Genomic DNA, 23,796 nt, shown 5'->3' with positions numbered 1-23,796 from the left:
CTTCATCCTGCGCGTGTGGCACAAAGCAAAAATGCCCACACGTCCTGACGCAACTACATTAGGTACCCGCGGGATGACGATTTAGTTGCCATCCGGGATGGCAGATGTAGTTATTCGAGATGGCAAATAAGGTTGTAGAAGCTGGCAACCGCATGCTGTTGGGCGTGTGGGCGACCTCTCGAACGCCCACACACCGGCTTGTCCTACATGGCACGCGAAAACTGTCTCGGTGTGTCAAAATTCGTGCAAACTTAACTGAACGGTGATCCAGACGTGTGGACGAGTTGTAATGTTGCCACACGTGCGGACATTAGTGTTTTCGAAAGGAAAAGAAAATATCCTGTGACCTCATATCAATGTAAAAAAATATACAAACTAACTAAACACAACAGATCTGATAGAAAAACTAAACACAAGAGGTGTTGTTTTTAGGAAAGTCCAATTAACTAACACCTTCTTTGCGGTATTAATCTATATCTATATCTATTCTATAGCTATACCTACTATTAAAGGGAATAGGTATTCTTGGTTTGTTTTAGTCCTTTTTATTTGGTTTACACACGTTAAGTGATCTGGGTCAGGTACTTGTATGTTGATGGGCCTTTTATGGGCTTTTATAGAGACCACAAAAAATAATTGTGTCAAAATAAATCAACATTATGGGAGTTGAACACAGGACCTATGCGCCTTTCTATTTACTAATCTCAACTCACTCTAAATATACAAAGTGGCAGTCATCATGTTTAGGGCGAGCTAATTAAACGAATGAGCTAATAAAGGAAGGATCGTGAGTATAAATAGAATATTTAATGGATGTGGCTAATTAAAGAAAGGATTATGGGTAAACCAGTGGAATAACTAAAAGAAAGATTGTGATCTTAATAAATTCTATATGAAGGATTTGAGGTACTACTTCCCTCTTGGTGTATAAGTCATTCGCTAGTTCTAGCTCATCGATTTGAGAATTTAAATATGTGTTATATGTCATGAAAAGTATATCACTAGATTTCTATACGGATGTAGTTTCTATGTGTAAAACCTATGGACATTATGCTTGCACAAAATATCAATTTTTCCCGTTGCAACGCACTGGCATTCGTGCTAGTCTCTAGATAAAAAAATACTTCAAAAACTTCAATAAAGAGGCTGCAATTGATTTGGAGCAATGATGTTGTCACTATTCAGCAGCACGAACAATACCAATAAAGGTTTTTTTAAAGCGCTTTGAGTCGTCCATCCAAAAAGATGGGAAACCATATTGATGAATGTACTTGGGTCGGGGATGATCCTTAAAAGTGCAAGCCGTCGAATCATTATATTTTTACCATGATATCGATGAAAGATTTCATCTCTACAAATGATCAAACCAACAAAAAATCTTGATACAACACCATAAACTCATCGGATCCAAATAATCGGATCTTCGAGGACAGAAATCTCATGGCACCGCCAAAAAAAGAAAAGAAAATTTATTTTCACAAAACTATGATGACCACTAGACGTTGACAAAGAACATAGAGGTTTTGAAGATCCGAGGTCCGCTCACCTCTCAGCGCAAAGATGGCAGCCGAAGACGAGAGGATCTAAATTTCTTACATGACGACGACGGCGGCAGCGGCACGAGAACGTAGAAAACCTAACTACTCCACATCTAAAGATATGTTTACTGAAGAAGAGAGAAACATGGCATACATTGTTAAAAAAAAAATCTCCGTTTTAAGTTACATTTCGCAAACACTTGAATACAATTCTACTCTCAGTTTCTGCTATTACATATTGTAGCTGCAGTCCTCGTCAGCAAAACCTAGCCCTGAGCGCACCGTGTCATACACCACCCTCTTGTTCTTCTGCTGGTAGTTCCCTATGATAGGCGTCTGGTCTTCGTATGGAAGACTCGCCATCGCCAGGCACACCTGAGACCCGTCCTTCTTGGCCATGAACAGCATCCCGGCGGCCTCCACGGTCACGTCGGCCCCGCCCTCGAGCCGCAGCGTGAGCAGCGGCACATTCACCTCGTCGTGGCCCGTGAGGTTGTAGCACGTGTCGAGGAGCGAGAACCCCGGCGCGGCGGGGTACCCCGCGGCGGTGAACTGGCGCGCGAACTCGGCGCGCACGGCGCGGTACACGGACGGCGCCAGCCGCGAGATCACCGTGCCCGAGTCGATGAGCACGTTGCTGGCGCCGAGCCCCGACGCGGTCACCGCGGCGCCGCCGACGGACGCGCCCGTGACGTTCATGAAGTAGAACGGGGGCTGCGCCGGGTCTGCGATCATGCGGGTGTATGCCACGGGCGTCGTGTTGCGGTAGGAGGATGAGTCGCTTCCCAAGGAGAGGGACCCCGTGGAGTCGCCGGAGGTGGTCGCCGGCAAACAGTAGGAGAACACGCCGCCGAACCGGGATGCCGTCTGGGAGACCAGCGACAGTTCGGTCCGGCCGAGGCCCATGAGCCCCGCTGTGCCACCGAACAGGCCGTGGTTGCTGAGCCCGCAGCCAAAGACGAAGCCGTCGAGGTTGGCGCCGCCGAGGCCGACCGTGTCCGTGGCCAGCACGCCGCGGCTGAACGACCCGTCGCCGTAGCCTAGCGCGTAGTAGCATCTCTCGCTTCCGCTGCCGCCGCCTCTGGCGCAGAATCCGGGCGCGCCCGTGGCCTCCTTCAGCGAGGCCGCGCAGGCGGAGGCGTTGCACGGGACGGCGGCGTAGGTGGCGGAGCTAGCTGGGTCGAAGAGTGGGTCCCGCTGCTCGTAGCAGGCACGGCAGGGCTTGCACTGCACCCAGGTGAGGTCGCTGCCGGTGTCCACGATGACGTTGAGTTTGGCGGCGGCGCCGGAGGAGTCGCCGCCGAGCGCGATGGTGGTGACGTAGTTGAGTGTCTGGAAGCGAATGCCAGATGTCAGCGGGACCTGGGCCGCCGCCTGGCGGGACTGTATGGACGCTGCCCTGGGGAGCAGCAACGAGGCAGCACGAGCAGCATCGGCGGCGAGGAGTCGGCTGAGGTATCCTTCGCTGCCGGCGGGCTGGTTGGAGATGGTGGCCGGGGAATGATGCTTCAGCTCTAGCACGGTGGTTGCTCTGCTTGCTCCCTCTGCTTTCCTGTGCTCTCCTGGAGAAGATGAGATGGACCAGTGAGAGTGTAAACCGGAGTGTAACTGTGTAATAAGTGCCCATCAGGCATCAGAGACCTGTAGATTCTACAAGTATCGTAGGTAGTACATCAGTAGTACATGCATGCAATTTGGAACTAGATCATGAATTGGATTCTCTATGTATGGTATGATTTCCACTGTCATCAGAGTAGTACACGTGAGAGTTAACCACGAGAAGGCCACCGGATAATACAAAGTGTAAAATTCCAGGTACGGCAGTCACCTGCCAGAGAATATAGGCCATGTATATACATTCATATTCATGCAATCATGCATCTTTGTAAGACTGCGCCCATGTTGACACTTGACGCTTTTTCATTCTGTTCGTGGCTTCTCTTTTTTGTTCTTCATTCAAAAACTATGCTGAAGGGCATTGACACCTCGAATTCTTAATTACCGGTAGATGTACATAACTTTTTTTTTCAGGAATAGTGGATTGTGAATGTGTGGTCACTATATCTCAGAATGATATTGCCTAGGAATGCTTCGACCGTACTTTTAGATAAGTCTAATCTAAGGTACAATTCGTACGTACTTACTACGTAGAAGCGAAGAAAACAAGTTATTACTTACCTAGGATCTGAGCCTTGCTTTGTTGCTCGTAGCGGCCGCCCTGGATCTTCCTCGCAGCAGCACCCCACTCCAACTCACGCAGCGACAGCACCGCGCTCTTCTTCCCAACGACGGCGCCGCTGCCGGCGGCGACAGCATTGCCAGCGACGGCGAGAAGCGCAAGGAGGCGGAGAAGAAGGTGGTGCCCGCGAGCAGAGCTGGAAGAAGCGGCCGCCATTGGAGCTAGTGGAGTGGACCTCGCTCGCGGGAGGGAAGAAGCTAGCGACCAAGCAGGAAGTGGGAAGCGCGCAACGGACAAGAGAACGTGAATGTGAGAGAAGGAGAGGATACGTACACGTACATTGAGAGTGTACATACCCACCGGGAGATGGATGGGATCGACATCCTTGTATACTTTTGAGCAGAGATGCTCGAGGTCGACCAGGGCGCCCACAAGAGAACAAAGAGAAGGGGGGGAGGCCGGGAGAGATCAGTAGTGAGAGAATACGCTGTCGCTCTGTTGGATGTATGCGTGTGCGTGTGTGTGAGAGAGAAAGCGAAGACCGTGAGGGGCGCATGCATGCATGAACACACGACGCGGGAACACGGGAGTACTGTAATTTTGTAGCTTTGTGAAATGTTTAGAATCACGGGCGCGAACAGGGGAGAGAAGACGACGCGCAATGGAGCCGGCGCTCGTGGCCGGCATCTCGTCAACTCCATCGACTTCTCGCGCCAAAGTCACTCGTTCGGTGGTCGTCCAACGCAGTGCTGCGTCGGGGCCGGTGAAGCAAGCTCGGTACAAAATCATTCACTGCGCTGGTTCATGTTTTAAGAGATAGTTTTTCTTTTTTCTTTCAAAGGGTGAAGAAGATCATTCGGCTCCCCGTCGACCAAATCCGTTGAATAAATCCTGAACGACCATCTCCTACTAGTTACATCCAAAGACCGTTGGTGCCCCCTTCTCCTCCCGGCGAAGGAAGGACCACGTATAAATCCACCTGATAGCTCTAAAGATAACCATGAAAATAATCCGAACTTCCATTGTATTAAAAAGACAATCATTATGACACTTTTAAATAGCCAAAGTAAAGCATAAACTCCCACTCAGATTTAGAGGATAATTGGTTTGATGCCAACATTTGGCATTGCCAATACTTGGCAAGCCAATAATTGGCAATATCAAAAGTTGTCAAAAATTGGCAACTTCTTGTGAGGTTTTCAAGTAAACATGGTAGCCAACCAAGCACTAGCCAATATTTGGCATTTGCCAAATGTTGGCATGCCAATTTTTTGGCATCAAACCAATTATCCTCTTAGACTTCAACTCAACCCCTACTAACCAATTTCCAAACATATTCATACTACTGGTCGGTGGAGGTAAATTAAAGGCTATATGGACATACCGCCACAAAAGTTTGGCAAGCGGATATTAAAGGAATAGATGTTGAATCGACTCCTTGGTACCAAAGAAGCGATATTTTGTGCTTCCCTGCCAGTTCCTTCAGGTTATCTTTGGTTAGGATCACCTTTCGATCCAGACGCACATGGAGATTTTAATTTTCAACAACAATTTAAGTTTTGAAATATATTTACTGTGGAAAGGTCTACCATCATCGATGAGGTTCATATACATGAATTTGGCTGAAAAGCACTGGAAGTGTGCAACTTTCAACAGAATGTGTTTGTTTCCTCACTAAGGTTGACTGTCATTAACCTTGTAACGAGATGTATCCAATCTTTCCAATTTTCTCCGATGAGTGTCCGTCGAAATTCAGTATCCAGCTTGACTTGGACCATTACCGTGGCAACAGAAACTGGAGGAAATATGCCCTAGAGGCAATAATAAAGATGTTATTTATATTTCCTTATATCATGATAAATGTTTATTATTCATGCTAAAATTGTATTAACCAGAAACTTAGTACATATGTGAATACATAGACAAACAGAGTGTCCCTAGTATGCATCTACTTGACTAGCTCATTAATCAAAGATGGTTAAGTTTCCTGACCATAGACATGTGTTGTCATTTGATGAATGGGATCACATCATTAAAGAATGATGTGATGGACAAGACCCATCCGTTAGATTAGCATTATGATTGTTTAGTTTTATTGCTATTGTTTTCTTCATGACTTATACATATTCCTCTCACTATGAGATTATGCAACTCCCGAATACCGGAGGAACACTTTGTGTGCTATCAAACGTCACAACGTAACTGGGTGATTATAAAGATGCTCTACAGGTGTCTCCGAATATGTTTGTTGAGTTCGCATAGATCAAGATTAGGATTTGTCACTCCGTGTATCGGAGAGGTATCTCTGGGCCCTCTCGGTAATGCTCATCACTATAAGCCTTGCAAGCAATGTAAATAATGAGTTAGTTGCGGGATGATGCAGTACGGAACGAGTAAGAGACTTGCTGGTAACGAGATTGAACTAGGTATGATGATACCGACGATTGAATCTCGGGCAAGTAACATACCGATGACAAAGGGAATGACATATGTTGTTTTGCGGTTTGACTGATAAGGATCTTCGTAGAATATGTAGGAGCCAATATGAGCATCTAGGTTCCGCTATTGGTTATTGACCGGAGATGTGTCTCGGTCATTGCTACCTCTTGAGCATGCATTGGTTTTCCCTTGAAGAGGAAAGGGTGATGCAGCAAAGTAGCGTAAGTATTTCCCTCAGTTTTTGAGAACCAGGGTATCAATCCAGTAGGAGACTACATGCAAGTCGCCTAGTACCTGCACAAATAAACAAGAACCTCGCAACCAACGCGATAAAGGGGTTGTCAATCCCTTCACAGTCACTTACGAAAGTAAGATCTGATAAAGATAATGAGATAAATATTTTTGGTGTTTTTGTATAGATTGGAAAGTAAACATTGCAAAATAAACGGCAACAGAAATCGCTAGCTGTTGGGAGAATAATATAATGGAGAATAGACCTGGGGGCCATAGGTTTCACTAGTGGCTTCTCTCAAGATAGCATATTCTACGGTGGGTGAACAAATTACTGTCGAGCAATTGATAGAAAAGCGCATAGTTATGAGAATATCTAGGCATGATCATGTATATAGGCATCACGTCCGTGACAAGTAGACCGAAGCGATTCTGCATCTACTACTATTACTCCACACATCGACCGCTATCCAGCATGCATCTAGAGTATTAAGTTCATAAGAACAGAGTAACGCATTAGGCAAGATGACATGATGTAAAAGGATAAACTCAAGTAATATGGTATAAACCCCATCTTTTTATCCTCGATGGCAACAATACAATACGTGCCTTTCTGCCCCTACTGTCACTGGGAAAGGACACCACAAGATTGAACCCAAAGCTAAGCACTTCTCCCATTGCAAGAAAGATCAATCTAGTAGACCAAACCAAACTGATAATTCGAAGAGACTTGCAAAGATATTTAAATCATGCATATAAGAATTCAGAGAAGAATCAAATATTGTTCATAGATAAACTTGATCATAAACCCACAATTCATCGGATCTCGACAAACACAACGCAAAAAAAATTATATCGAATAGATCTCCAAGAGAATCGAGGAGAACTTTGTATTGAGATCCAAAGAGAGAGAAGAAGCCATCTAGCTAATAACTATGGACCCGAAGGTCTGTGGTAAACTACTCACACATCACCGAAAATGCTATGGTGTTGATGTAGAAGCCCTCCGTGATCGATTCCCCCTCCGGCGGAGCGCCGAAAAGGCCAAGATGGGATCTCACGGGTACAGAAGGTTGCGGCGGTGGAAATAGGGTTTCGTGGTGCTCCTGGATGTTTTCAGGGTATATGGGTATATATAGGAGGAGGAAGTAGGTCGGTGGAGCTGCGAGGGGCCCACGAGGGTGGGGGCCCCTGGGGTGCGCCCTCCTGCCTCGTGGCCTCCTCGCTTCTTTCTTGACGTCCACTCCAAGTCTCCTGGATTGCGTTTGTTCCAAAAACGATCCTCACGAAGGTTTCATTCCGTTTGATATTTCTTTTCTACGAAACACTGAAATAGGCAAAAAAAACAGCAATTTGCACTGGGCCTTCGGTTAATAGGTTAGTCCTCAAAATAATATGAAAGTGCATAATAAATCCCATTAAACATCCAAAACAGATAATATAATAACATGGAACAATCAAAAATTATAGATACATTGGAGATGTATCAGTCATGTCTACATAGTTCTCGAACCCGTAGGGTCCACACGCTTAACGTTCGATGACGATTTGTATTATGAGTTATGTGATTTGATGACCGAAGTTTTTTCGGAGTCCCGGATGAGATCACGGACATGACGAGGACTCTCGAAATGGTCGAGAGGTAAAGATTCATATATTGGAAGGTTGCATTTGGACATCGGAATGGTTCCTAGTGGTTCAGGCATTTTTCCGAAGTACCGGAAGGTTACCGGAACCCCCCCGGGAGAAGTATTGGTCCTGTTGGGCCTTATTGATGGAGAGGAGAAAGGCCACGTGAGAGGGGTGCCCCCCCTTGCCCAAACCGAATTGGACTAGGGGAGGGGGCCGGCCCCCCTCTTTCCTTCTCCCTCTCTCTCCCTTCCCCTTTTCCCTCTCCGGTGGAAGGAAGGAGGGCGGGCCGAATCCTACTTGGACTAGGAGTCAAGTAGGACTCCCCCCTTATGGCGCACCCGTAGGCCGGCCACCTCCTCCTCCCCCCTTTATATACGGAGGCGGGGGCACCCCAAAGGCACAACAGACATCTCTTAGCTGTGTGCGGTGCCCCTCCACAGTTTACCACCTCGGTCATATCGTCGTAGTGCTTAGGCGAAGCCCTGTGATGGTAACATCATCATCACCGTCGCCACACCGTTGTGCCGACGAAACTCTCCCTCGTCCTCAACTGGATCAAGAGTTCGAGGGATGTCATCGAGCTGAACGTGTGCAGAACTCGGAGGTGCCGTACGTTCGGTGCTTGATCGGTCGGAATGAGAAGAAGTTCGACTACATCAAACGCGTTGTCAAACGCTTCCGCTTTTGGTCTACAAGGGTACATGGACACACTCTCCCGTCTCGTTGCTATGCATCTCCTAGATAGATCTTGCGTGATCGTAGGAATTTTTGAAATACTGTGTTACCCAACAGAAACATCCTTCCGCTCACCATATGAGAGACACACAAGTATGACATAGCTAGAGGCTCATCTGCCATGTGTTCTTCCCAAATCTAGCGGTTAAGCTATTGACCAATGACCACCAAGAAAGCTCCCTTGAAAAAACACTTATTTTACCCCAATGGACCCTTTTTAGAAAGGTGAGTCACTTGGTTTGGCTTGAACCTAAGAGAGGGTTTTAGAGTGAGGGTACTTAGGTTTTAACACCTCTTGCGGTCTTGCCAAACATCATCCTCAGTGAATATCTTGTAGAGCGATTTTCTCAGAGAGCACATACTTCTAATATCAAGATCCTCCACCACGAGGCCTCCTTAATTTTTTGAAAGAAAAATTGTATCCCATCTTGTGAGACGATATATGTGTTATGTTTGTCACATTGCCAGTAAAATCTAGATCTATAGCATTCCAATCTTTTTTGTACCCTTTTAGGTATTTCAAAGGAGGACAACATGAACATCGGTAGACTCATGATAACTGCATGGATTAGGCTTAGTCTTGACCCGATGGACATAAGATTTCTCATCCAACAACCTAGCTTGATCTCGAAAAGATCCTTGATACATTTACATTCCTTGTTGAGGAGTTTCCCAAACTACATTCGAATGACATGGTATATAAACAGTAAAGAGACAAACCCATGACCGAAAATTCGCTTATACTGATCCTCTTCCCCTTTGACATTTCCAAAGGTGAAGAGTTCGCTCTTGTGGAAGTTAACCTTAAGACCCTGTAACTGCTCAAACAGACCACGAATAAAGTTCCATAGTAAAGAGAAAGATTCTTTTCTTAGCTGCTTTTAGAGGCTAGTGCGGAAATATAAGTTCTCTAGTGTGACGCCCTCGATTCAATCGTACACTAATCATACACGCAAATGTGTACGATCAAGATCAAGGACTCACGGGAAGATATCACAACACAACTCTAGACACAAAGTAAAAATAATACAAGCTTTATATTACAAGCCAGGGGCCTCGAGGGCTCGAATACATAAGCTCGAATACACAAGAGTCAGCGAAAGCAACAATATCTGAGTACAGACATAAGTTAGACAAGTTTGCCTTAAGAAGGCTAGCACAAAGGCAACAACGATCGAAAAGGCAAGGCCTCCTGCCTGGGAGCCTCCTAACTACTCTGGTCATCATCGGTCTCCACGTAGTAGTAGGCATCAGCGGTGGCATCTGGCTCCTGGGTTCCGACATCTGGTTGCATCAACCGGAAAGAAGAAGGAAGGGGGAAAAGGGGGAGCAAAGCAACCGTGAGTACTCATCCAAAGTACTCGCAAGCAAGGATCTACACTACATATGCAACATTATCAAAGGAAGGCTGTATATGTGGACTGGGCTGCAGAAATGCCAGAATAGAGAGAAGGCCTAGTCCTATCGAAGACTAGCATCTTCTGGAAACCACCATCTTGCAGCAACAGGAGGGAGTAGAGTAGCATAAAGTAAAGTAGTAGTAATGTTATCAACCTCGGCCAGAGATCCTTTCTCGACTCCCTGCGAGAAAGCAATCCCAGAGCCATACTATCCAGTTATCATCACAAACCATTCCTCATATCCAAGTCTCATCTCAAGTCTCCAGTTCTAGTTGTATCGATTAGGATACAACTCCAAGTGTCCATTACCGTAGGACAGGCTATCGATAGATGTTTTCTTCCCTGCAGGGGTGCACCAACTTACCCACCACGCTCAATTAACTCCGGCCGGACACACTTTTCTGGGTCATGCCCGGCCTCGGCGAAACAATATGCCGCAACTCGACCTAGGCTTAATAGAGAGGTCAGCACGCCGGACTAAACCTATGCCCCCATGGGTCATGGGCCATCTCCCCGGGAACTCCTGCACATTGCGAGGGCGGCCGGTGAGCAGACCTAGCTACCTCCTTCAACAAGGCAGGCGCTTACGCAGTCCAACCCAGCGTGCGCCGCTCAGTCGCTGACGTCTATTAAGCTTCGGCTGATGCATACGACGCAGAACGCCCATACTATGCCCACGTGATGGTTAGTGCTATCAGGCCAGAGGCCCCTCAGATCAAATATCCAAATCGTAGTGGATTAGGAACGCGCGGTAACAAGCAGAGACTCACGAAAGATGTGACCCCGTTGCCCCGTCTCGAGGACTTGCGGCAAGGGCTAGGAATGCCCGGCCACGCCTCGTAATTATCTCGCGGGCACCTTCCAGGTCCGCCCGACTCCACATCACTCGCAATTAAACTCGCGCGGGTACCCCTCAGGGTCGACCCGTCTTTCCAAGTAACAGTGGTAAAGTCCAAGTTCCGTGTGTCCAAACATCAAGGGGAAAACCCGAGGAATCACCCCCGATGAATTCCACTAGATGTAATCATCAAGGTGAACGTAAGAGGAATCACCCCCGAGGTTCACACTTGAGGGGTTGCACGACAGAGTCGTATCGGAAGTGGTTAAGGAGGAAATCACCCTCGATGACCATGACCGAATGACTACACTACAGGGTTAACATCAGAAGTGCTGAAGAGGTTTCACCCTCGACACTCGATAGTAACCCAGTAGTGTCGAGCAACTAAGGGGAAAGTGATGTGCGGTGTCGGGGCCTGGTCTTCGATCCCGTTGATCAGGTCTTCGATGATGAAGCAGGGGCAACAGGGACAAGGTGGGGGGTCACTGATGGATCACTAACCAACCTATACTAAGCAATTTAGGATAAGCAGGTAAGGTAACAATAAGCAGGTTACAAAAGATGGCTATGCATGAGAATATGAGCAAACAATAACAGTAGCAAAATCTAATGCAAGCATGAGAGAATGGAATGGGCGATATCGGGATGATCAAAAGGGGGGGCTTGCCTGGTTGTTCAGACAAGAACGAGGGGTCGTCGGTGACGTAGTCGATCACAGCGGCATCATCGGCCTCGGGGTCTACCGGAGAGAAGAGGGGGAAGAAACAGTAAATATAAGCAAACAGATGCAACGCTAAGCATGACATGACGATAAGTAGAATTAGGGTCGATCTAACGTAGTACTACACGTTGCAGACAGAGGGGATAAACATCCGAGGATGAATTCCCGGTGTTAGACGGATTTCGGACACAGGAAAAGAGGGGGAAAGTTCCATGTTCAGCATGCTAGGGTCATGTGACAGATGAACGGATCGCGTATTCGGATTCGTTGGATTTTTCCGAGCAACTTTCATATAGAAAACATTTTCAACCGAGCTATGGTTTAATTTATATGATTTTTCAAAGTTTTATTAATATTCTCAAATTGTTTTAATTATTTATTTCAAATTTAAATAATGTTGATTCTTTTTATACCCTGACCGGGCCAGCCACAGTCAATGACATGTGGGGCCAGTCAAAGCCTAGCCAACAGGTCAACAGTCAAAGTTGACCTTAGTCAATGTGTGAACAGTGCTAGTGTGTCCTACTTGTCATGGACACTGTGTCTATTAAGTCAATTAATTAGAGATAACCAACAGGGTGGTCCACATGTCATTTTCTATTAAAGTAAATTAGCATTAATTTAACACTAACTAATCTAGTCCTAATTAAACAAAGGGCCGGCCGTACTGGACAATGGCCCGGCCGGCCACACACGCAACACACACACCACACACAGCACGCAACACACAAATCTGTTTTATATTAACAAAAGATAGCATTTTGCGATTTTCGTAGGATTTATTCCATACATCAAATGGATTTGGTTCAGCGGGGTAAAATGGAGTTTGTCACACATACTACCTTCCCATATTTTTTTAAGTCCTGTTAACGGTTGTTTAACCGCAGATTAGGGGTTGTAGAGGGGATTAATCAATGTAAAAACTAAAAAGCTAGCTAGCAGGAGTACAGGCAAGCAGCGATAGGGATTAGGGGCAGTAGCAGAGAGCAGAGGCGTAGCGGCAGCGGCAGGATGCAGTAGCAGCGGGAACGCGCGGGGACGGCAGCGGCTAGCATCAGTAGAAGTGCAGCAGCAGAGGCACGGCCACGCGCAGGCGGACGCGTGCCTGGGCGCGGCCAGCAAGCGGCGCCCGTGGCCGGACGCGACCAGTGGCGCGCGGGCACGGCAGCGACCTCGGCGACGGCCCGAGCTCGGTAGGGTGCGGCTACGGCGCAGGAGCTCGAGATCGAGTGAGTTGGCGGGCTAGGAGGGAGCTACAGGCGTGTGGGAGGCCAGTTAGTGTACGCACGCGACCAGAGGTTCGTCGGAACCTCGCCGGCGACGAGTCCGAGCGGCAGTGGGTTCGGCAACGGTGGTGGCCGCATCTAGAGGTCGAAATCGATGCCGAAAATAGAGGGGATGGACGCGGAGCTTACGTAGGGAGCGCACGGGGTCCCGTCGATGGTTTAGTAGCAGTAGAGGTGGCCGGCGTTGGCGACGGCAGCGACGACCGAGACGGATGGAGGTTGAGGACGGGGAAGCAGCGGGCGTCCCGGTGGCTTCCAGCTCGATCTCGCCCATGTAGTCGAAGTAGGCGAGGTCGGGGAGGCCGGAGGCGGACTGGAGTCGCGGCGACGACGGCGGACACCGGCGATGTACGCGGTGGGGACGGCCTCGATGGCGAGCGTACGGGGCGGCCCCGCTCGAATCGAGGCTTGCGGTCGATGAGGAAGAGCACGGCGGTGCTCCTGGACTAAGCTCGGCGACGAGGGATGGCCGGTGGCCACGGGATCGATGACGACGCGGCGATGGAGGAGCTCGGGCGGGTGCGGGGCGAGAGTGACGGCGCGTGGGAGGGAAAGAGGAGGCTAGGGTTTGGGGGAGAGGAAGAGGGGGCCGGGGGTTGCTCTTATCCGCCGGGGGAAACGACGGGGAGGTGTGGGATGGCTGCCACGGCGTCATCGGTGGCCATGGCGCCGGTGGATCGTTGCCACGATTCCCCTGTGTGAACAGAGAAGGGAGACGAGGGCGAGTTGGGTTGGGCTGGACCTGTTTTAGCTAAATGGGCCAAGGGTCCGGTAGGTTTAGGTCTCCCTTTTCTTAAAATTATTTTCCTTTTTTGCTTTTCCTTTCTGTTTTGTAAATAGTTGGAGCACAAAATGAATGTTGTGAAGAATGAAACTTGGCACATAATTCATGCACCAAATTTTGGTGTTGCACAAAAAGTTATAGAGCCAACGGAATTGTTCAAGCATTTTTGGAAATTGAAAAGGCCAATTAATATGTCGTTGGGCCACTTTATATTTTCCTAGAGATTAAAGGGAGAGCCAAATGATGTTTGTTGCCACGTGATAATTAGCTAGTGAATATTTTAAACCCAACGGACATTTTTGTTTTGACATTCGAAAGCTTTATTTGTTTGACTTTATTTTAAAATCTTGAATTTGGACCGGATTCGAACCAACGCGAGTTTAACAACAGCAATCGCGGTGACGTGACATCATTAGCAGAGGATTACTGTAGCTTAATTATCCGGGCTTCACATCTAGAAATGCAACTAGGTGATACAATCCTATATGATGTGTTAAAGCAAGCTAGCAAGCTACGGAAGGCAACACAAAGTAATAACAATAATTAAAGCTAGGGTCCATAGACAACCGAAAGTAGTGGAGATGATGATGTAATCCGAAGTTCACATAAGGGGGGGGGGGGGTTGTGCTAATCTCCGTTGGAGAGGGGGAACATCGAATGCTCCCATGATAATGAATGCTCACCTTCTTCTCCGAGAACCTCAAGCAACGAATGCTTAGGTTCCCTACCACGAGCGATAGCTCTTGAGGCGAGCTCCAAACCCCCACAAACGAGCACAAGTAACTCACTATGTGCATTCGGTTTATTCAGTTTACATGGTTCGGTTTATACGGTTTTTCGGTTTGTATGGTATTAATACTTCGGTAAATACGATATGAAATTAAAATATGGTTCGATTTCTGTATATACCAAATTATTTCGGTATGGTTTCGTATACACCATAATAACCAAAGTTGACGCGAATTTGAAAATGATGTAATAAAAATTAGCAAATTTATGACTCAAAACACATACTTTTACACAAATGTATATAACTATATATATAAGTATATATGCATGCATTGATTCATCTGTTGATGGTTATGGATGTGCTTAACATTTTAAAAGAGAAAAATGACTATGTTACAAGCAAAAAAATTCGTGCTTAGTAGTGAATTTGACTCATGTACACGAAAAATGACAACTTGTATGGTTGTTCATCACAAGAAATATAAAATTATTTTTTACTTTGGTTTATTCGGTTAACCGTTCGGTTTTTCGGTATATACCATAAAAAACAAAGTTCAAATTGGTATGAAAAGTTCATACCATACCGAACCCAGAAACCATAAAACCCATAAATTTGGTTCGGTTCGGTTTATTTTCTGTATGGTTTTTCAGTTCGGTTTTCAAATGCACAGAGTGACGAGTAACAAGCATGTGATTTGGAAGCTCCCGAGAAACACCACCAGTCTAGGGTTCCCCACAAACCCAAGAGCCACCAGACTTGCTAGGATCTCGCGGAGAATCGGAAAACTCGAGATGTTCTTAGATGGATTGGTACACCAGGTGAACCTCTTCCTGTCTCTAAATATGGAGTGGATTGGAAGGCTAGATGGGGAGGAATCAAAGAATGAAACTTTTGGATCAATGTGTGGGCATAGCAGAGTCGTCCCCTTCTCAAGGAAGATCTCAAGGAAGAAGGGGGGGTATATAAAGGTCAACCCAAAAACCTACCGGTTGTGCATTGTCCAGTTATGTCGGACAATCCAACATGTCGGATGTTCCGACAGGATGTCCGACACAATGTTCGAGCATGTCCAGTAGACTCTGGATAGAGCCGGATATTGCCTTAGAATATATGACATAACATCCCACCTATTAGATATTTTGTCAGCCAATCCGACCAAATGTTCGACATTGTTCATAAGCACAAAACATAGAGAATTCATGGCACTCTTTCTCACATAGGGTGTGGATGGTATTTGGCTTTATGTGTTAAGTGATTCCACACAAGATCCATGGTGCATCCCCTGTTAATAGCATAGCATATCCACGACTCAAAAAGGAGAAATCATCGACGAGAAAATTGGCATGTCGTTTTCTTTTGTGATTTAGCTTAGGGGGCCGACCAACAATATGTTTCATTTCCATAGATGTGTAAACCGAAACATAGTTAGTCATCTAATCTCTATCACCATTAAACACCAAAACCATCATTAGGGACGGATTTCCTTTCAAAAGGCTAGATTGCTCTTTGACGCGTACAAACTACGATCCCATGCATCAATTCAAATAAGCATGTGGTGTTTTTTGGCGACACTTAGGTTTAAGTGTAATTGTTCAATTGAGCAATATAGTAAAGGCATGCCAAATGGTTAATAAGCTAATGTATTTCACGTCATTTGGAGAAATTAATAAACATGTTGTAGAATGAGTTATCTCATAATGTATCTCTAGCATTTAATGTTATGAGATCCTAAAATTTGAACTATTAATATTAAATCAGGAAAGTATAAATAACACAGACAAATGTCTTATCTTTCTTCCTAAGAGATCATCTCTTAACTACGAGAAGGCAAAACTTGTTTTTTCGTTTCTTTCTCTTCCACAACCACTTATTCTACGCGTCAGCTATATAGCGTCATTGTACACGTCCTAATAAGGTATATGACCGGGCACGGAACCGAACCGCTGGGCTTAGTCAAAATGAGAGTTGCTCACATGTCGTCCCACATTGGGTGACAAGGAGACAACCCTAGCCGATGGCAGCCTTGGCTCCTCCTTCATTCCTCCCCCCATGTTGCATTCCATGGTTGTCGACAGGCAAAGCCTATGGGATACGTGACATCGAGGGGACCTCCTCCCTTCGTGCTAGGGCGCATCTGCACTAGATGGCGAGTAGGGGTGAATGTGCGCTTGGAGACCGCCAGAATTGCGAGAGAGGGGGGGGGGGGGGCGCTCGTGTGAGAGATGAATCGCCGCACGTGGGTCAGGTCTATGTTGTGGTGCATCGATCTAGGCCAGGGCGTGCGTGGTTGTGGCTCGACTTTGGAATGGGCATGCATCACATTCGGTGGTACCAACCATGTTGGGGTTGGCATGATCATACTAACGGTGGCCGCGATGGAGGACGTTGAGGTGGCGTCCTCTAGGATGTCATTGATGGATCTATCAGATGGCTGCAATGACGACTAGATCTAAGTCATCACCTTACGTCTAAGTGTCCCTTCCTCTGTCATTAACGGATTCAAAGAAGGGGCAACAATGGTTGGAAGTGATAATGCGGGCTACCGTTGCTTTCTCCAGCAACGTGGGTGGGGTGGGGGGCAGATCAGGCAATATCAGGGTGTGTCAAGCCCTTGTCAAAAGTGTTGCCTCGAAGCTCAGCTCAGGGACTAAAAATCCTAAGTTCAAATTATGGTTGAACTTGTCAACAACAGTGCACATGCAACAATCCCTTCTTAAAGGATTTGTCCAGAATAGCAAATGATCGTTATTGGAGCACATGTCATAGGGTTTGCGATAAGATTGTTAAGATTGGATGGCCTTGGCTTTTTCAAGCCAATTTTGTTTGGCATCAATGATTGTGAAGATTGGATGGTCTTAGTTTTCCTTTAAGCCCATATTTGGCATCAACGATTGGCTTTACCTTGCTATGTACTGTACATCACATGCAAAACCTAGGGTTATCCTGTTTTTCGAGAAAATGTGTTGTTGTCCAACTACCTTTGTGGTTAATCTATCAAATCTGGTTACACTACTCTTATGTATGTGTATTTGATCTAGTTCAACTATTTATTTAATTATTTTTCTGCTTTGACATTAACTTCGATGCAGTAAAATTGCATAGGCTGCACGAAAACACCAAAAAAGAAGTCATGTCATACAGCGTGTAAAGTTTCAAAATATGTATAATACCATTTTGTCATGCCCATAGTGAAGTCTGATAGAACTCATATACAGACAAAAGAATCAACATATTCAGAATACAGCTTTCGAAATGCATGCTTTCCTTGGTGAAATTCCAAAAAGCACTTTATGCGTCTTTGTTCTTCCAGGTCAGGCAGCAACCAATCACCAAAGGCTGGAAATACCAGTACATGGTCTTTCCAGGTTCTTATATAGAACACAAAACAGGTATACATCAGGTGAGAAACAACCCTTCAATTTTTCCCAGGTGTAATTCCAACTACGACGTTGCTGACCTGTGTCAAGTGAACAGAGGTCGCTAAGCACTCTAAAATCCAATCAGCAATGTAAAATACGACACGGTTCAATGGATTGTTGAGACATAAATAAACAGGGGGGCTTACCAGTTTACCCTTTTCGTCAACTGTCATAGGGTTCTCAACAACGACGGTTACATTCTGGGGTTGAGGTGTGGGCTGCAAGAAGATGAAAATATGAGATAAATCATTCTACTCTCCAGGAACAACTTGTCAAAATACAAGACATGTCTGTGGACATACAACAGAAGCTGATGAGGCATTATATGCAGATTCATTTGATGTAGGCCTTGGACATGGCGCTGGTGACATGGTATTTATCTGAAATTCATAGCACAGATGGTTTGAAATCAGTAAATTTTGCTGCTAAACAATTACACTTGCATCACATGATGCTGTAGGGCAAGGGTTAACTTACTCCAGTATTTGTGATATTTGTGATATAATCGCAGATGGCACATTTGACAGAAGGTGCTCCATGTGGATACATCAAAGTTGTTCGGCACCGACCACAGTTCACGTGGGCTATATTATTGACTGCATTATGAACAGAAGTGAAATAACTCACAAGTAAGAAAGGAGATCCATACATAATTGGAGCATAACATTTCGTATGGAGGCAGTATAACATATCCTACTAGGGAAAGCGCAAAGCACATTTTTAATTAACTAAACATTATGTTCTATTTAATTTTGGCATGCAATCAAGGCTGTACTAGAGAGTAACTAGACCAACAATGTAAACTCGACCTGGCTAGAACACACACTTCTCCATGTGAGGCTGCTATCATTCTAAACCATATCACACGCCACTCAGGTCTTGAATCAGTATTTGCGAAATTAATTATGGAAGACAATTGACCACATCTAAAGTTCCATGGATGACACATATTTGCCAACTGCAGATTAACAAAACAAAAGTCCACATTCCTCTGACAAATTAACATGCCTATGTATCAAAAGCATAAATGTGGAAAGCTCATAAGAAGAAATAACAGAATATGAAGCAGAATTGGCATTACCTGGTCTGACAAGATTGACAGTACTGCAACATGAGCATCTCACAGTGTCTGCATTACGGGTGTACATCAGCAAAGTTCGGCAACCACCACATATAAGCTGAGCCATTTCCACTGCTGCAATAGAGAATAAGTAACTTGTGTAAGCATTTTTGTTACAAATTAAACTTCTATAAGTATGTTCATATTGCTTGAACAAAGTATAGTCCATAAAACAGTAGCCCTTTGGAAATCTTGGAAAACATAGGACAGAAAACTACCAACGCTCCGTTTGGATGTTTGCATTGGGAGCCTTGGCATTGCATTGGGTTGAATACCAATATCACAGTATATTGGCATTGAGATTGAATGCCAATACTTCTGTTTGGATGTTTAAGTATTCGGAACACAGACTTGATATTGAGATTGAATGTCAAATGTTGTTTGGATGGTCAACGTGAGGCACTGAGTTGTATGAGACTTTGCCAGGAGATCGGGCAATGAGGAGGCCGGACACTTGACAGGGGAGAGGAGAGAAGGTTGGAGCTCTACGAAGAGGGAAGGAGGTGGTCAGCAACACACCTGCGCCGGGCGGCGGAGCTCGGGGTGCAGGCATGCCGGTCGCTGGAGCTCGGGGTGGAGGCGGGGCAGGAGGGTGGCGGCGGAGCTCGGGGTGGGGGCACGCCGGTCGGCGGAGCTCAGGGTGGAGGCGGGGTGGGAGAGTGGCGCCGGCCGCTGGAGCTCAGGGTGGAGACATGGAGGAAGGGTGGCGCCGGCCACCGGAGCTCAGGGTGGAGGCGGGGTGGGAGAGTGGCGCCGGCCGCTGGAGCTCAGGGTGGAGACGGGGAGGAAGGGATCCTGTGGTGGACGGGTGGAGGCACATCGGCCGCCGGAGCTCGAGGTAGATGCAGGCGGGATGGGCTACCTGCGCTGCCGCCATTCCTTAGGGCATGTGCGGGCAAGACAGGATGGGAGGAACGACGCTGGTTTGGTTTCGGGTGGGGCCCTCCCGTATGCCGACAGTGCTGTTGCCCTAGTCCCGACTCCTCTTCTTCGTTGTGCGGACCATCTTCGCGGTGCCGTGGTGAGACAGCGTGGGAAGCTTCGTGTCCGTGCTGGCGCAGGGTGGTGGTCGGTCTGGTGGCGAGCTCCGGAGTGCCTGAGGTAGAGGCTGGGATCGGGAGAAATCTCTGCTGGCTTGGCCGACACCGACGCGGTGGCGCCTGAGGGTGCCGCCGGACCTTCCTGGAGGGCGTCGGGGCTACCCTTCCTCTCTCCTCGCCGTGTACCGGGGGAAACCCTTGGCAGCAGCGTCGTCATCGTCGCGTCCCTTCTTGGAGGTGTTGTTGGGTACCGGCACTTCGGAATCTCGGAGCTTGGTGGGCGATCTTCGGTGGACGCAGCGGTCACAAGGCTTCGTCGTTTTTTGTCGATCCGCCGTTATCGGCATTTGTTTCTTTTCTTTTTTCTCTTTCCTTTCTTTTGGGCGTGTTTGTGCTGCTTCCGCCCCAGCCCCTATCGTTGGTTGTATCGGATGGTTGCTTTGTAATTGTAATACAAAGCGGGGGGAAACCCTTTTTCTTAATACCCAATACCAGGCCTGAATGCAAACATCCAAACGGTGCAAGGATGGACACGTTCAATGGCAAATAATCAATAAAATCAGCACTGCACGAGATACATGTGGTAAAAAATATGACGGGAGAGCAAGGCATGGTGGGAAGCGAAAAGCAACGAAATATGTCTCAAGCATAGAATACACAACTGGTGACCTGTGAAGAAGATGAAGACCTACTTCCCTGAAGCTTTTACTGATGCAACTAGTTGTTAATCCTTTGGAAGTCTGTGCCACTTGTATAGCATGGTAAGATTTTTATTGCCGCCTCAAGGGAAGAAGAAGGTTTTCTACTTATCACCATATAACAGACGCAGAAAAGGAAGATAGCCAATGGATCTCATCTGAGTATGGTTGCTTGGTTGGTGTAAAACGTAGCAAAGACATATTCATTTTTAATTGGGCCTCTTTGGAACTCAGGAACAGAAAATAATGCAAGACAATGAATGACATCGAACTATGAATCCCGCAGAGTATTTCAAGACATACGAATATCATAGATGGTGCATTTGGATGATGACAGTAAAAAAACTGGAAAAATTGTAGGCAATTTTTTTAAGAGGAGCAGTAGAGAAAGAGAGAATGCATTGGATTGGACTTCTCAAAGGAAAATTCATATCCCATATTGATTTCCGTAAGGGGCACGGAGATGCATTATGCAGGAATTCAACAACTCCAATCCTATTTTTTGAATGAAGCTTCTAAGAAAAAGACAAAGTATGATGATCCAAGATTCTTGTGAAAATACGACAATCTAAACAGCACTTTGGTACATTGGTAAGCAGGAGGTAGTAGCGGTTTGACAGTTGTTGGGATAACCCCTCCGTTTCAATTTACTTCGCATACAAGTAAACTTTGACCAAGTTTATAGAAAAAGTTATCAACATCTACAATACCATCAGATTTACCACTGAATATATTTTCATATCATATATTTGTTATTGTAAATGTTCATATTTCTTCCCATAAACTTGGTCAAACTTATAAAGTTTGACTTTGGAAAAATCAAATATGCAAAGTAAATTGAATCAGAGGGAGCACAAGAATAACAAATGGAAGATTGTATTTAAGTGAAAAGGACCAAGAAACCACAATTTAGTCAGTGGATGGAAGGAGGTACAATTCTGGGTTCTTGCTAGAAGCATAGAGTAAGCATAGAGTTATCAAATATCAACAGAGCAGTTATAATTCGAATGGTACATAAAACTAACCACTAACCCAGTACAAATAATTGCATGTACAGATCCAAAAGAAAAAATGTATCCACTATTCAGCTGTGAATGTACAGATTTGTGTTTTAAGAAAATAGTGTATATACAGATCCAACCCAAATAAACTTTAAGGGATTTTGTTATTTCCTGTGAATTTACAATACTTCTCAATGCTTTTTGCAGAAAACCAGTTGGCCTTTTGAGAACAAATTACAGGGTGCAACATAAGATTTATCCATCACACTGATATTATCAGCCATGGAGTAAGTATCCATATCATACAAGCAGCAGATAGTGAAACTAGGCGCACAGAAGCTTGAACTAAAGTAACATAGAAAAGAATCTGATCAAAGTAAACATGCACGTCGGCACAATGAAATTTAAACCCCATGCTAACTATTTGGCTATAGAGTGTACTCACAAATCTTTCTACACAGGTCTTATAGCATTTTTCATACAATGCAAAACTCTATCCTACTTCCAAAGCAACATTCCCAGAGTTGAACCTCAGGATGGTATATACACGTCGTGAGGCGATGCCAACGCGGAAAGAGCAACCGAAAGGAAACCACGCTGCAATCCAGTACCTGGCGCTGGGGGTGGCACGGCGGTGATGGCTCGGCACATGGCGCAGCACACGCTGGGCGCCCCTGACGGGTAGGCCAGCACCCTCCGGCAGCGGTGGCACACGATCTGGCTCTGCATACCTGCAAACGAAGCAGATAAGAAAGAGGAGCAACGGCGTAAGGGGCAAGGCATTCAATACGGTACCAGCAATCAACGAAATCTACCAAAACTAAATCTGATCGTCCGTCCGACCAATGACCCGACGAGGTCGACAGAGCAGGATTGGGGAAAGCGCGACCAACCCTACTCTACCCTGCGAGCGCACGCCAGCTGCTCCCGCGGATCTGAGCTCGCTCGAGATCTCGATCGTGAAGCGGCAGGCGGGTGGGGTGGGGTGGGGAGGATGCTTACCGGCTCTGGACGAGACTGGCCGCCCGTCCCCGCCCTCCGGTGGCTCCGGGAAGAGGTCCGCCCGTGAAGGAGGGCTCCTAGGTCGTGGCGACGGACGCGGCGGCGATTCTCGCCGGCGGAGGCGGCGGGGAAGGGGGAGGAAGAGGATCGTAGGGAGAGAAGTTGATTCCGGATGGGATTTTGTCTGGGAGGAGACGCGGTGAAGGAAGGAAAGGAAGGAAGGAGAGTGGTAGCGTCGTCGTCGGTTTCAGCTAGGCAGGCAGCCAAAGGGGAAAACCGAGGAATACTTCCAGTTATTCACGCGGTGGCATTTTTTTTTTCAACACAGACATACGCACTCATCATATATACGCATACAATCATCCTATAAACGCATACACGAACACTCTACCCCTCTGACTACATCCGAGATTAAGCACGCACATCATCTTGAATTTTTTTTTTCGAAAAAAACTTTCAATCTAACACTAGAAATAATAAAAATTACATCCAGATCCGTAGACCACCTAGCGACGACTACAAACACTGAAGCGAGTCGAAGGCGTGCCGTTGTCATCATCCCCCCCCCCCCCCCCTCATCGGAGCCGAGCAAACCTTGTTGTAGTAGACAGTCGGAAAGTCGTCGTGCTAAGGTCCCATAAAACTAACGCACTAGAACAGCAACCGCCGCGGATGAAGAGTGTAGATCAAAAGAATCCAAAGTAGTCACAGGGCCACCGAATGCACATTGTTGGAAGCCTCCAACCACAGGTTGATTCGCATTCTTGTTTCTCTCTCGGTTCTCCCTCGAAACCAGTGGGGGAAGGGCCTACTTCTGCGTGTCGTGCTCTTTTGCTGCGTATCGCGCTAGTTTTGTGTTGCCCTTTTCACGAGGCTAAATTTTTTTTAGAGAACTTCCTATCTATTTATCATATATCATGGCAGTATAAGAAATATCATAATAAATAATAAAAATTACATTCAATGCAACCTGCCACGAGGCTAGATCCAATAGTATGTTTAT

At 46.4% G+C, this 23,796-nt stretch overlaps 3 protein-coding genes across 5 annotated transcripts; all 3 read right to left on the bottom strand.

Annotated features, from left to right (window-relative positions):
- Nucleotides 1-1,644: 1,644 nt before the first annotated feature.
- Nucleotides 1,645-4,157, bottom strand: LOC125505937 (aspartyl protease family protein At5g10770). The gene is made up of 2 exons (XM_048670838.2): nucleotides 3,717-4,157; nucleotides 1,645-3,100 (listed from the first exon to the last, which is right to left on the bottom strand). Exons 1-2 carry the CDS (start codon nucleotides 4,069-4,071, stop codon nucleotides 1,770-1,772), a joined length of 1,686 nt encoding a protein of 561 aa, XP_048526795.2. The 5' UTR covers nucleotides 4,072-4,157; the 3' UTR covers nucleotides 1,645-1,769.
- A 5,588-nt stretch (nucleotides 4,158-9,745) lies between these two features.
- LOC147972816 (uncharacterized) lies at nucleotides 9,746-13,729 on the bottom strand. Of its 3 annotated transcripts, XM_087521702.1 has the most exons (3): nucleotides 13,129-13,724; nucleotides 11,660-11,731; nucleotides 9,746-10,038 (listed from the first exon to the last, which is right to left on the bottom strand). In XM_087521702.1, the coding sequence occupies exons 1-3, from the start codon at nucleotides 13,652-13,654 to the stop codon at nucleotides 9,962-9,964; spliced, it is 675 nt and encodes a 224-aa protein (XP_087377828.1). In that variant the 5' UTR covers nucleotides 13,655-13,724; the 3' UTR covers nucleotides 9,746-9,961. The 3 variants fall into 3 exon arrangements, with proteins under 3 accessions (XP_087377828.1, XP_087377829.1, XP_087377827.1); XM_087521703.1 differs by lacking the exon at nucleotides 11,660-11,731 and having other exon boundaries at nucleotides 13,129-13,726; XM_087521701.1 differs by lacking the exon at nucleotides 9,746-10,038 and having other exon boundaries at nucleotides 10,045-11,731; nucleotides 13,129-13,729.
- A 3,929-nt stretch (nucleotides 13,730-17,658) lies between these two features.
- On the bottom strand, nucleotides 17,659-23,066 carry LOC125510525 (protein LOL3). Its single transcript, XM_048675740.2, has 7 exons — nucleotides 22,794-23,066; nucleotides 22,403-22,522; nucleotides 19,014-19,127; nucleotides 18,410-18,528; nucleotides 18,235-18,312; nucleotides 18,079-18,150; nucleotides 17,659-17,970 (listed from the first exon to the last, which is right to left on the bottom strand). Exons 2-7 carry the CDS (start codon nucleotides 22,518-22,520, stop codon nucleotides 17,929-17,931), a joined length of 543 nt encoding a protein of 180 aa, XP_048531697.1. The 5' UTR covers nucleotides 22,521-22,522; nucleotides 22,794-23,066; the 3' UTR covers nucleotides 17,659-17,928.
- Nucleotides 23,067-23,796: the final 730 nt, after the last annotated feature.

This window comes from Triticum urartu, chromosome 5A (genome assembly GCF_056163025.1).
Source record: "Triticum urartu cultivar PI428250 chromosome 5A, HENAU_Tu73, whole genome shotgun sequence".
NCBI classification, from domain to species: Eukaryota; Viridiplantae; Streptophyta; class Magnoliopsida; order Poales; family Poaceae; genus Triticum; species Triticum urartu.
Note: the sequence above shows the minus strand (reverse complement) of the source record. Positions and strands in the feature narration are given on the sequence as shown.

What these genes read in the sequence shown, in the direction of transcription:
- LOC125505937 (XM_048670838.2), bottom strand. Translation starts at nt 4,071, where the DNA reads ATGTACACTCTCAATGTACGTGTACGTATCCTCTCCTTCTCTCACATT. An exon ending in AAGCAAGGCTCAGATCCTAG is followed by an intron (nt 3,101 to 3,716) that starts GTAAGTAATAAC and finishes CATCTTCTCCAG; the next exon opens with GAGAGCACAGGAAAGCAGAG.
- LOC147972816 (XM_087521701.1), bottom strand. Translation starts at nt 13,654, where the DNA reads ATGACGCCGTGGCAGCCATCCCACACCTCCCCGTCGTTTCCCCCGGCG. An exon ending in GGACCCCGTGCGCTCCCTAC is followed by an intron (nt 11,732 to 13,128) that starts GTAAGCTCCGCG and finishes TCTCTCCGGTAG; the next exon opens with ACCCCGAGGCCGATGATGCC.
- LOC125510525 (XM_048675740.2), bottom strand. Translation starts at nt 22,520, where the DNA reads ATGCAGAGCCAGATCGTGTGCCACCGCTGCCGGAGGGTGCTGGCCTAC. An exon ending in CGTGCCACCCCCAGCGCCAG is followed by an intron (nt 19,128 to 22,402) that starts GTACTGGATTGC and finishes TCTCTATTGCAG; the next exon opens with CAGTGGAAATGGCTCAGCTT. An exon ending in TGTCAATCTTGTCAGACCAG is followed by an intron (nt 18,529 to 19,013) that starts GTAATGCCAATT and finishes TTCATAATGCAG; the next exon opens with TCAATAATATAGCCCACGTG.